The sequence below is a fragment of the Microcaecilia unicolor genome, chromosome 1, assembly GCF_901765095.1.
Source record: "Microcaecilia unicolor chromosome 1, aMicUni1.1, whole genome shotgun sequence".
In the NCBI taxonomy this organism is placed as follows: Eukaryota; Metazoa; Chordata; class Amphibia; order Gymnophiona; family Siphonopidae; genus Microcaecilia; species Microcaecilia unicolor.
The window spans coordinates 219,227,358-219,241,180 of NC_044031.1; the positions used below are offsets into that span (position 1 = coordinate 219,227,358).

Consider the following 13,823-nt stretch of genomic DNA (forward strand, 5'->3'; position numbering starts at 1 on the left):
CCGCCAGCTGAAGAGGTCCACTGCCCAAGGCCTGAGCTCCATGCTGCTTATACAGCGAGCAAATCGGTGTCATGTTTCAGACACCGATACCTGCATCCCCACATATGCCCTCCTCCTCTTTCCCCTTTCCATCAGCCTCTGCCCTCCCTTTCTCCCCACTTTCATCCAACCTCTGCCCTCCCTCTCTCCCCACTTCTTTCCAGCCTCTGCCTCCTCTACCCCGTCCACCCAGCTTCTACCCTCTCTCTCTCCCTTTCCATCAGCCTAAGCCCCTTCTCTGTTTCTCCCCCCAATCCAGCATCTACCTCCGCTCTGTTTCTCCTTCCGCCCCACACACCCATCCCTACTACTGCTGCTTCTCTAGACCAAAAGCAGCAGCAAAGCAAGCTACAGCCACCTCAACTCAGGACTCTTCATTCACCTGGCTGCCGGCTATGCCCCGGAACAGGATACGACATCTGAGGGGGTAGAGCCGTCAGCTGCATATCTGGAGAGACTGGCCCTACAGTGGTTGCCACTTGTTTTGCTGCTGCCGCCGCTGCTCATCTAGAGAAGCAGCAGTAGCAGCGGGAAGGAGGTGGGAAAAATATGCCGCGGCATCCTGAGAGTTTGCTGTGGCGCACAGTTTGGGAACCACTGCCTTATGCAATCTGAAAAATCAGGCAAGATATTTTAAACAAGCAATCCTGTGCCTTGTAAAACTGCAGGTCTAATGTAGCAGTGGAAGCCTAGAGCATGACGACAGATAGAGGGCAAGGTCCAGGCTGTCCAATTTTTCGCTACCCACTACAAATTCATAGACCTTACCTAGTCTCTAGTTTTACTTCAATCACTGAACCATCTGGGCCAAAATAGCACTAGGCAGATATGCACTGAAGTCCAGACAGCACCAGCTATGTGACCTCTCTAGAGAAGTATGATTTCCAGATTAGTCTATTTGATTGCACAGAAATAAAGGTTAATAAGTAGCAACAACAACAAAAGAAATGCAAAATGTATAAGGCAGTACCTTTTTAATTGGACTGGCTAAATACACAGAAACAGAGAAAGTGACAGCCTATCTAGTCTTCCCATCCATACCATCTATTATCCTTGAATTCATTGTACTAATTTATTGACCTGTAGTTCGACTTATGATAATGTGCCAACCGATGTAAAACTGATGGTGGGTGGGGAGGAGGGAAGGGTTTCAGGCACCTGGTAAATTCCTAATTATAGGTGTGTATATTATCCTTGTCCTGCTGCTGTGTTTCATTTTGTTATGTTAAAAAATACTTTCCAAAATACAAATATAAACAATAAACATATTGTATATTTTGTATTTTAGAGTTTCTTTTACAAAGTGGTGCTACCAATTAGAATGCACTGAATATGAAGAAGACGCATTCAGTGCACCACTAATCGATAACACCGCTTCATAAAAGGAGCCCTTAGTTTTGATATGTAAACAACCAAACTTGAGTGGGTAAATCAGATAAACTAGACCCTTGATACTTGATGTTTTTAGACCAGAATTTATTCACATAGAAATAAGATCAGATGGCACGATACCCCTGTGTGGGGAGCACTTTTCAGAACTGGAGTATTGCATCAGTGACCTTATGACCTGAATAATCAGGAAACATTAAAACAATCTAGGAACATAAGACTTTTGAAGTTAAATTGGTAAGAAAGACACTTTGAAGCTGAGAAGAAAGGGCTTAAAGATCTGAACTTTCCAAAGCATTATATATCATAAAACTCTTATTACCTGTCACTTTCTGATCACCCATCCATCTCTCCTTCCCCTTACACCCTCAGACTATTGTGGAAATGTTTTCTGTGATTCATTTATATTTTTCTAGTATTTTGCCATGTGACCTGAGGGAAAGGGGTGTTAGCTCCAAAAATGTATTAAACTAGTCCAATTAAAGGTGGCACCTATAGATATATAAATAACTCATTAGTTTATTGAACTCCACTTTCTAGTGCTTCCTCCAGGTGAGGCTTGAGAGATATGAATTAGGCCAGCAGAGAAGGACCCTAAGGCTTCTCTTGTCTAAGAGGCAGATGCACTAAAGCTTAATGAGCCTTTAATGACCCTCCAACGAGGAAATTTTGATCCGTTGCATGCATCAAAGGGCTTTTACCGAGGAAGCTAGCAGCTAACGAAAACGAAATGGAGATGAGCAATTAGTGTAAAAACCCCATTGAAACGAGATGCACTAACCTTTTCCGATTGCCTTTACGCAGGAAAAAGGCAGGAAATCTAACGAGAGGTCTGTACCTCTCGTTAGGGCTGTCAGCTACAAGTTTAAAAGTGAAATGTATTTAAAAAAATAACTAGGGGGGCGAAAACACGCGTCAGGGGCGTCCTTTATTGACGCCCCAGGTCGCTGCTGCTCCCCTCTCCCTCAGCACCAAAAGAAAAAAAAAAAAAAAAAATTGGGAGGGGGCAAAGGCGCTCGTGAGGAGCGTCCTGTATGGTCGTCCTTGCCCCCCGCCTCGCACGAAAAAACTCAAATTTTAGCAGCCCCAGCCCCGGGCCGGCCCTCCTCCCTTCCTGTGTCTTCTCCCACACTAGCTCCGCCTCCCGCCATGCTCCGGTCCTGTGCCCCTACGTCAGAGGAGGGCGGCCCCAGGAAGAAAGAAGGGACGTCTGAGGAGGCCTTCTGACTCGCCGATCAGCTGTTCTTGCCCGTGCAGCAGAGGTGAGAGGCACTGCACGGGGCCAGTAAGGCAAAGGGGGGGTCGTTGGAGGGGGGGAGCGGCAGCCACGACCAAAGGGGGGGGGGCGGGGGCGGGGCACAGGACCAGAGCATGGCAGGAGGCGGAGCTAGTGTGGGAGAAGACACAGGAAGGGAGGAGGGCCGGCCTGGGGCTGCTAAAATTTGAGTTTTTTCGTGCGGGGTGGGGGGGGGTGGGGGTGGGAAACGGCGACCTCGGGCGGGGGGGGGCAAGGACGGCCATACAGGACGCTCCTCACGAGTGCCTTTGCCCCCCCCCACCCTTTTTTTATTTTTGTTTTGATTTGGGAGCCATGTGCTTGTGTTTTGGCTGTTTGTGGCATGCGCAGAGCAGCTAACATAACGATTGGTGCTCTGCGCATGCTTTAGGGCCGATTACCGACGTGTATTGTGATTCTTTGATACATTGTACTTTTCAGTACCGATCCGAGCATGTGTGACTTGTTGTTTTGGTGCATTCTTCGCTTTTTTAAAATCGTTAGGGACTTTAACGATTTAGATTTTTTAACGTTTGCTTGATGCATCTGCCTCTAAATTGCTTCCACTTACAATTCTATAGGATCCCCTTGCTATATGACTTTCCTTCCTTCTTTCAGCTAAGGATCCTCTGATTATCCTATGCCGCCTTGAATTATATCACTCCTTATTTGCTTGCACTTGGAGTCCATTGCTTGCATACACTAGCTTTGTGTGAAGAAATATTTCCTAATCTTACTGCTCACTCTATTCTGTGGAATCTCAGATCGTGATCTTTTGTTCTGTAATTGCCTTCCCATTGGCAAATTGTTATTTCTGATGTGTTATTTTTATCTTGTGAGGTATATGAAAGACCTACAAATACCTCACAAGATGTCTGGTCGATATTCGGCCTGCGGTGGTCAGTATTTTTATGTCCACTGCCATATGTATTCCTAGATATTCAATGCTGGGCCGGCATTAAATATCCGATTATATGTTGGCCACTAAAACTTGTGTGGTTAAGTGCAATATTTAGCCCTTAAGGGGGAGATTCTATATAAGGTGCCTACAAAATCTGCATGGATAACATTTCTGGCTATGTATTCTATAAGCGGCACCTAGATTTAGGCACATTATATAGAATACGCTTAATCGATATCCCAGCGCTTAAAACTATGCACCTCCATTTACACGGGTGAAAACGTGCTGTAAATTCCGGCACGTAGTTTTAGGTGCAGAGGGCCATATTCTATAACTATATGCGTAAATTTTGGAACGCCCATTTCCCTGCCCATAGCCATGCCCCTTTTTGCCTGTGGGTGTTAAAAGTTAGGTGCACTGCATTACAGAATCCGCTTAGCGAGTTGTGCGTGCAAATTCTAATTTTGCCAATTAGTGCTCATTATTGCTTGTTTAGTGCTATCGTTAACGCTAATTAGATTGTTAAGCCAATTAAGTTACGTGCGGTGTTATAGAATACACCTGGATTTTGGAGCGGATCTCTAGGAGCGCTATATAGAATCCAGGGGTAACTGCATAAGATAGGACTGCTTTTTATGTAGCCCAATTTATGCCGTTATCTTATGTGGTTAAGGGCTGAATATCGGCACTTAACTGCATAAGTGCCAACTCTTCCCCGGAACGCCCACAGGCTAGCTAGTTTTGGCTCGGGCACTAACTGATTAAGTGCTGCTGAATATTCGCAGTTAGCCATGGACGAGCAATTTAAACGGCCAGGAGTCTCTCTGGGCTGTTTGAATGTTTGGCAGTGTACGTATATAGGTTTTTGAGTCTCTTCTAGGTCTTTCATTGCAGAGGCTGCACAGGTTTGGAATCTGTTCTCTGGACTGCTGTTATGGTCTCTCATCAGGGGCAGAATTTCAAGTATCAGAGGGAGACAGTTGCTTAGGGGCAGTTACTCCACCATGACCCCCATATTAGGCTAGCGGGCTGACACTTCTTGAGAGGCTGACGCCTCTGTGCTTGCCACAATGTAAATTTGCTAGGGGATATCCTTCACTTGGGGGGGGGGGAGGATGCTGTCTTAGTGCCTGGGGGGAGGGGAGATGACCTCCAGAACTAGACACAGTACTTTCCATTTAGGTCTCAGCAATGATCTGTACAGAAGCATTAACATGGATTTGCTAAAGAGACATGACAAGTGTCAGGATTGCTGGATGTCAAGATTACTGGATTAATATGAAACCAGCTTGACATACTTAGATTAATATTAGACCAGCTTCTGATAACTCTCTCCCCCTCCCTCAGGAATCACTGAGGATGACATGGACCAAATGGTGCTGAGAGACCTGCTAGCCCTGGGTTGTCTTAATTACTCCTGATTAACATACCTTTTGTTCCATCTGGGAGCAGGGCTCCCTAAGAACAAAAGGTATGTTAATCTGTTCTTTCCTCAAAATATTTCTTTTTCCATTGCTCCCCAAGTACATGACATCCGCCTCCCTAAGAACACTTTGCTGTACAGTTGGTGCAGTCATACACCGCTGGTTTCTATCACCATTAATGAGACAACATATTCTGCACATCTGGTTACCAATGACTATTGACATTCCAGATTTTATTCCATACGCTGTACATCCACTCCTTCTGGGCATGGGAGAAGAGACTTTACACAACCTAATGAACTTTACTGAACTCCATGCCTATATGGACCATTTGAAAACAACGTCCACAGAAGTGAATCATACCATCACTTATGAGAATGGACAAATTAGACAAACTGTTCAAAATTTGGTACAAGACTCCCATGTCTCAGTATGGGAATTATTCTTTGGATATTCACCTACTGCTGATCACGTCTTTAATGTTTTAATTCACCCTATCATTATTGTAACTGGTGTACAAGTATTGCTATGCATTGGTATGATTTTCATGTGTTGTAAACTTAGACATATGTACAACTCTGTGCAAAGTTTAACCTATAAAATACCCTCACCCCTATAAGGCAGCTATATATATATACACACACACACACACACTACTTTCCTTCCCATCTGACATTTTTTTTAAACTACTTTCTTCCCAGCATTTACATTTTTAATCTGGCATGGTAATTTGGTTTTTTTTAACAGTCCCATCATCTACTTTGGAGCCACTCTAGACTAGCAGGTTAATTTGAGCTTTTTATAACGGCATCCTGGTACCTATAGGCTTTAACCTTCAAAATGCCTGCATCCCATATGCACTGTCCATTCTCCAAGACGGGTAAGGGGTGGCATATTGGGTTATCCCCACCCAATAATGATTGCCCCACCTAAGGCATGAGGCTTGGACTCATAAGGGGTCTTAAACATCTCACTAATAAGCAGGACAGTGGTGCTCTGCTTGTACCACTTCTCTCTCTGTCTCTCCCCCTACACCTACCCATCTCCAGCCACCAGAGCTCCGGCTCTGGCCCCCCTTTCTTCCCCAAAGCTTTCTCTCCCAGAGCACATGGCTTTGTTTTCTTAGGCCCTTCTCTCTTTTCCTTTCTCTCTGCACACATATACCTCTTGCAGCACAACCCCAAGGCTTCTCTCTTCCTCTGAACAAAGATCCTATCCTTTCTTTCTCTCTCTAAACACACACCCAGAGACAGCCTGTACCATTTACCTGTACTAAGTGCTGTGAACCTATACATATCTGCAAATATAATATACTTTATATATCCAAACTCGTGTGGATTGTGTATTCTTTGGGAACCTACTGCCTCTATGAACTCACTGCCTCTGTGAACTGGACCCCAGGACCAAACCTAGACAACGATTGCTGACAACAAGTACAGGAGTAGAGTACAAAATATCTTTTTCTTTTCTCAAAGTTTATTTTTCTGAGTGTTCATACACCAAAGAAAGGTTTACATAGAACAAAGGTTATTATATATGTGGCTATGGAGCTCATTTTCAAAAGAGAAAATTGTCCAAATGCACAAATCTGCATTTGGACATCTTTCTCACAAAAACATCCAAATTCGTATTTTCAAAACCAATTTTTAAACGTTTTTCTGTGAAGTCTGTCAGAAGTGCATTCAAATTACAAGGGAACTTGTCAGGGGCGTGTTAAGATTGGGATCTGGGCGTTCCTAACACCTGGACATTTTACAGCCATAATGAAACAAAATAAAACCACCCAGGACTAAAACTAAAATGTTTTGAGTTAGACCTGTTTTTATAACGAATAAGTCACAAAAGGTGCCCTAAATGACCAAATGACCTCTCCTTATTCCCCCAGTGGTCACTAAACCCCTCCCACCCCCCAAAAATGTGATTTAAAACATTACTTGCCAGCCTCAGATATTATACTTAGGTCCATTAGAACAGCATGTAGTGTAGTGCAGACAGGAGAACCCAGGCCCATACCTCCCCCTACCTGTTACACTTGTGGAGGAAACTGTGAACCCTCCAAAACTCACCAGAAACCCACTGTGCCCTTAGGTATATTTATTGTTCCCAGAGTCAATACCACCGGGGAGTGATCAGTCCATGAGTGTGGTTCAGTAGTTACTGCTTACAGATTACTTGCTATAACCCCATCCCCCAGCCTGAGGTCAATCCTGGAATATGTATTGTACTTAGGGGAGAAGTATGTGTAATCCCTCTCTTGACCATGATTCCAGCGCCAGAGGTCAACCAGCCCCCAGCGTGCCAGAAAGCTTTTAAGTATGGTTCTATCCCGCTTAGCATAGTACACCTGCCCTGTTGAATTATCTAGTGGCGGGTCTATTGTAAGATTAAAGTCACCCCCATCACTAATTGTCCCTGTGCATGGTGCTGTAAAACCCTCTCCAAATCTGCTAAGAAGGACCCTTGCCCCTCATTAGGTGCATACATTGATAACATAGTATATTGAGTGTTATATAGGGATGCTGAAACTAAGAGATATCTGCCCTCTTTATCAGATATAGTATTAAATATTTGCCATGGAAGAGCAGCTGAAAAGGCTATAAGGACCCCTTTTGTTTTTTGATTAGTTGCGTTGGAGGCAAATACAATAGTGGGAAACCGCTTGTGATTAACTAATTTTTCATGCTGCTGTTTCAAATGGGTCTCCTGAAGGAATATCACATCTGCCCTTAGGAGTAACATTTCTTTATACATTAATTTGCGTTTCATAGGCGAGTTAAGGCCACGAACATTCAGAGTAACACAATTGAACATAGTCATATGCCCCCTGTCATTTAGCAAGCCTAGTCAGCCACCACCAGATGCCATGTAGTTTCCCCCGTCCCCTCCAACCCCCCTCAATACCAACCCTGACACGTCAGTGGGAGAAGGAAGTGAGTCCCCGATCCATCTGCCAGTCAAATGTAGTTGAACCTCAACACTCGCCAAGATTTAACGCTTGTCACCATCTGGCCATCCTATGTAGTATAGCAAAGTTTCTAGAGCTGTTAGTCTCATTCTGGGCCTGATGGCAATGTAACTTGTCTTCCAGAGATCTGTCTCCTAAGGCGGCCCTTCCCTTGGGATACTGGATGCCATTTTGGCCTGCTTTGCTTCTTACTGCCAGGCTACTGAGGCTTCCCTGGTTGGTCAACTTAATCGCCAGTGGGTAAAAATTCTTGTGCTTCTTCCAGCGAGGCCACTCTGCATTGTTTGCCCTCCTTGTAGAACACTAGGGCAAAAGGGTGCTGCTACTTATACGGAATCCCCTCCTCTCTCAGTCGGTGGGTTAGAGGACGTAGTTCGTTCCGCCGTTTGAGGGTGGTAGTTGAAAGGTCATGGTAAATCTCTGTGGGGTAACTGTCCCACACTATAGGGCTAGCCGCCCTCGCTTTATGCATTACAGCTTCCTTCAATTTAAATTCATCAAAGCATACCACAATATCTTTAGTTACATTTGGTTTTCTCGTCCCCAAGGCTCGGTGAGCACATTCAATACGAATGGATGCAGGTGCACGGGGGTTATCAGGGTCAGAGAGCAAGTGGGCCGCAAGGTGCTGCACAACTTCTTTGCAATCTGAATACTCAGGTAACTCTGGCAGCCCACAAACCCTTATGTTGGAGCGACGGCTCCGATTTTCTAAATCTTCCACCTTATCTAGTAGGTACCTGGTTTCACTTTTTTGTTCCTCTAGCTGCTGTTCAAGCATGGTTAAAGACTCTGCGTGTTCTTCCAGGCCCACTTCCGTTTCAGCAATGCGATTACCCAGTTCCGCTATTTCTCCTCGGAGGTCTGCTCCCAGCGTTGCCATATCTTGGCGCATTGCCTTTAAATCTGATCTGATTTCTAGAAGCCAAATGCATAATGTGGTCCATGTTTCATGTTGTGGTAAAGGCACCTGTCCGAACTCACTGGGCACCGCAGTCTCCGGCGAGAGCTGTTGGTTCCCCACATCTCGGGCGCCATGTTCCTCGGGGTGCGTAGCTGGAGACATTGCATTCCGCTGAAATGCATACACTTGTAAATTGAGTGATTTCGCTTGCGAGGCAGTCATAATCCATGCAGCACTCCGTGCCCTCCAATCGAGAATGTGTCCCGCGTGATATAGTGTTGAGGATAGCTGTCTGGGGAGCTCCGTTTTCAAGCTGCCATTTGAGTCTGTGACGTCATTTCCTCCACGTTTTTTCTTTTTTGAAAATGACCTTCTTTCCTATTCAGATTTTGGACGTTTTTTGCAAAACATCCAAAGTCAGACTTAGACGTCAAAGCGAAAATGCCCTTCCATGTGTAAAAAAAAAGAAAACCAATTATTGAAGATATATAATCCCTCCTTCTTCTATGGCTGGGCAAAGTGATCTCAGCAAGGACCAAAAATACCATACTAGTCCAGTTTGGCTTATAAGAGGGAGTGTGTAAAAGCATTCCTTTCAAGGCAAAAAGGTTGTCTTAACCTTCTACATATTTTGATTTTACATAGTGTAAGTAGTTGATCTTTCAGCAGGCAGCAGCAGCTTTTCTTAGTTGGGGGAAGGAGGGTTGGCACAGGGGGGAAATGAGGAGGTATTCCTGTTCAAGTTTAATTAGTTCAGAACACTTGCAAAATTTGTAGATTGAGGTCCTTAGCTCATGCCAGTGCATCACAATAGCTAGTTGTGCCAGGGTACAACAGGAGCTCCTTCCAGTGGAAATTCATGCACAGAGCACACAGACTGTGTGCGTAAATAGAACGAGGAGGTTTGTGCTTCACCTGTGTTACACATATACGGATTCACAGGGGGATTGTTCAAGAGCAGGACAGGATGTAAGCAATATTTGTTGATTTTCTTTTTTCTCTTTGTTTTTTGCCTTGCTCCTGAAGCTGGTGTCATCCCTCCTGATGCGGTGCTTTACTTTGATGTTCTACTGATGGACATCTGGAATCCAGAAGATACGTTAATGGTTGAGACTTACCATACCCCCAGCAACTGCTCTCGCACAGTGCAGGTGTCCGATTTTGTGCGGTACCACTATAATGGGACACTGCTGGATGGGACGCTGTTTGACTCAAGGTATTTTCTTTTTTAATATAAGCCATTGTTATTGTTTTATGGTGAACTTGTGTAACACTATAACAAATTCTTTTCCAGTTTGTGTGTGTGTGTGTGTGTGTGGACTTATCACAGCTGTTTGAAGATGGCATCTATGCTATACTGAGTGGACTGTTGGTTATAAAAAAAAAAATTTATATATATATATAAAGTTTTGGATTGGCCAATATAGAATTTGGTGAATATTCGTCATTAATTGAAAGAACATTGATCATAAGATTTAGGTGTATGTAGCTAAAAAGTATACCAGTTTATAGCATGGTTACTGTTTGATTATATGCCCACTGTTATCCATGATGTTAACTGTATTTTGTTTGTGGGATAATTTTTAGGAATGCATATGATGTGTGAAGTGGAGTGAATGAAGTATGATGAAGAGTGTTTGGGTTGTAATGTGGATTTTATGATAAATATTTCACTTCATTATCCATTAACTTAGGTGTAATTTTTGAATAAAGATTTAATAGTAAATAAACAACGGTTGTTTTGGAAAGCGTATATATATATATAAATTGTTTTTTGATGACTAATTCGGCTACTGGATTCTCATGTTGATTGGAAAGGAATTTTTGAAAAAAATTGACAGTACAAGGCATGGACCGTTTCATATTTCTCTGAAGAAGAAGTGCTTGCACATGGGTACCCGGTCAAAATGGCCCCTGACAAAATAACCGACAAAAAAGCTCCAAACAAAAAAGATCCCGACATAATAGCCCCTGACATAACAGCCACTGTTAAAACGGCCTGCCCCACAATAGAGCCTTTGACAAATTAGCCCCCCGACAAAAGGGCCCGATCAGGCTACCCAGATTATGGCACTGCACTTTTTCCTTAATAATCTTATGTTGCCAAACAAGATAAGGTTGGGTAAGACTATGAAAATGATGACAATATTGGTTTTTTTTTTTTAATTAGCATGGGCTATTTTGTTACAAGGCTGTTTTGTTGGGGCTATTATGTCGGGGTGCTTTGCACATGTAATGTAAGTTATAAATGCTCCTCCCTACTGTGCATTAGTAACCTAGCACTCACACTTCTTTACTTGTTTCTGATATGCCTCGATCCTCTCTTTGGCTAAGTTCAAATATAGTGTATGAGCCATGAGCTGAGAATGGTCTCTTTTTTTTGTTCTTTTCACTGAGACAGAGAACCTATGCAGCGAGGGAGGTTTACCATTTTACCACCTGAACCCACTAGAGACCTGAACTCCCTAGACTTGGTCAGACTGTTGGGGGGGTGGGGGTGGGGGTTATATATCTCTCTCTATGAAGAATAAAACTCCTTGTCCTGTGAAATCAAATTATGCCTTTCCTTTCACTTCTCCCAATTTTGCTCTGAATGGCTCTGTTGATACTTTGCTGGTTTATTGCTGCCACTGGCTGTCGTTCAAGGAGCGCCTCAGTTGTGTTCCTTATAGTTCTCTGTTTATCCAGTGTGATTCTGGAATCCTGTTTTCATTTTTTACTGCCCAACTCACCTTTTGCCAAATCAAAGAAAAGAGCAAACTTCTCATGCACAGATTACATCACTCAATTTGCCAAGAGCTAGGGAGTTGCTGTTTTTCATTAGGAGAGCCAAAATGTTTGATTACAAGCAAATAGCTCTTTAAATACTTGGAATAATTGGAATTTCAAATCCAGAGAATCAGAACGATTGTAATGAAGCAGAGGAACAGACCAGAGTTCATAAAGAGAGAGGTACTAGTTAACCGAGTATCATAGGAGGATGCAGGGCTTGGCTCATAGGAAGTGGCACAGAGTTACAGAGCCTTTTGCTTCTAGGTGGCTGGTTCAAATCCAGCTGGACCAGTGATGTAGCCAGAAGGCAATTTTTGGGTGGGCCAACAGGTTGGATGGGTAGGCACTAGGGTTCAAACAACCAATTCTTCGATGGATCTTATTACCCTACTAGTAAAAAAGGCCCGTTTCTGACACAAATGAAATGGGCGCTAGCAAGGTTTTCCTCGGAGTGTGTATGTTTCAGAGAGTGTGTGTGAGAGTGACTGTGTGAGAGAGAGTGAATCTGCGAGTGTATGTGTGTGTGACAGAGTGAGACTGGGTGCAAGTGTGTCTGTGAGAGAGGGTGTGTATGCCTGGGGCCCCTCCCTCCCACCCAGTTCCAGTGTCCCCCCTTCCTCCGTGTTCCAGGGTCGTCATCCCCCCTCCCTCCCTCCGAATTCCAGGGTCGTCCCCCCGTTTCTTTTTTTTTTTTTTTTTAGTTTTTGTACAAGTGGTGCATTCCCCTCCTCCTCCCCTCTCGTCCCCTCCTCCAAGTTCCAGACCCCCCTCCCTCCCTCTGAATTCCAGACCCCCCCCTCCGAGTTCCAGACCCCTCCCTCCCTCCCGCTCTCCGAGTTCCAGACCCCACCTCCCTGCCTCCCTCCCTCCCTCTGGTTTGCAGACCCCCCTTCCTCCGATTTCCCGACCCCCCCTCGGAGTTCCTGACCCCTGGACCCCCCTGCCGTGACCCTCTCAAGCCCCCCTTCCTGCCGCCAACCCTCCGGGCTTTGGAGCCCATCTGTGAAGAAAGTTACGGACACAGGCAGGCAGACGCATAGAACGTTGGAGGTGAGAATTATTATATAGGACGCGTCATAATGGGTCTAGTGACATCAGCTAGGGCTTCGGAGCCCATCTGTGAAGAAAGTTATGGACACAGGCAGGCAGACGCATAGAATGTTGGAGGTGAGAATTATTATATAGGATATACATGCAGTAGAGTACCTCTATAAATCTTATATGGTATCTTAGTATAAACCTTTAACTCTTCTCTGTGTTTGTATAAAGCCATAGCGAAATGGGTCCCCGTAGGGACCTCTACCCAGGAGTTCACAGCGTTGATACATAAAAAAACAGCTGACGATCATTTCAAGCCATTTAGAAGCTAAGTAACGTTTTACTATGTACAGTTGTTGAATGATATTTATTGTTAAATAAAAAATACCTGTTTTTTTTTTTTGGTTATTCAACAACGGTGGAAAGAAAGTTTTTAGATCAATGATGACTTGTTTGACCGATCACATACATAGGAAATAACTAATTCCAGGAATGTGGTTTAAGATCTAAATGAGTTCTTTTCCTCCTAATTTTTATTTTTACATTTAGATCAAGAAAACACAGAGAAGAGTTAAAGGTTTATAGTAAGATACCATATAAGATTTATATAGACACTAGGGTTGCCAACTTTTTGAAAGAGAAAAAAACAATAACTGATGTACCCATATCCTGCCCTTGCCCCTTCCATTCTGCCTGCACCTTTTAGCCCTACTGCAATAACTTCAGTGAAGTTAACAGACTTAAAGGAGGAACAATGTCAACTGCATTTCCCTTTCAAGATGGGTGAAGGAAAGTATTAATTTTGTTGGGGGCTATCAGGAAAAACAAAGTCACCAGAAAACAAAGGTAGAAAAAAAATCATTTTATTTTCATTTTGGTGTTTGGAATATGTCCAATTTGAGAATTTACATCTGCTGTCTTATTTTGCACTGGGTATACTGGAGCTGTAACAGCTTACAGAAATTATTTGTAATGAAAAAAAAAATCACATTATTTTTTTTCTCCTATACTAGTATAATATTTTCAATGATGTCTGTTTATATGTGCCATGGCTGGTATAAGGGGTGTGGCTAATGTGGGTGTGGCTATCATAGGGGTGAAGCCATATGTGGTGA

General features: G+C 43.8%; 1 protein-coding gene across 1 annotated transcript in view; it reads left to right on the top strand.

Moving 5' to 3' along the window:
* The window catches only part of FKBP9 (FKBP prolyl isomerase 9), a 125,307-nt gene that overhangs the window by 36,061 nt on the left and 75,423 nt on the right, over positions 1-13,823 (top strand). The window contains exon 3 of the mRNA XM_030204458.1: positions 9,925-10,114. Coding sequence (XP_030060318.1) covers positions 9,925-10,114 — 190 coding nt within the window. The remainder of the gene's footprint in view (positions 1-9,924; positions 10,115-13,823) is intronic.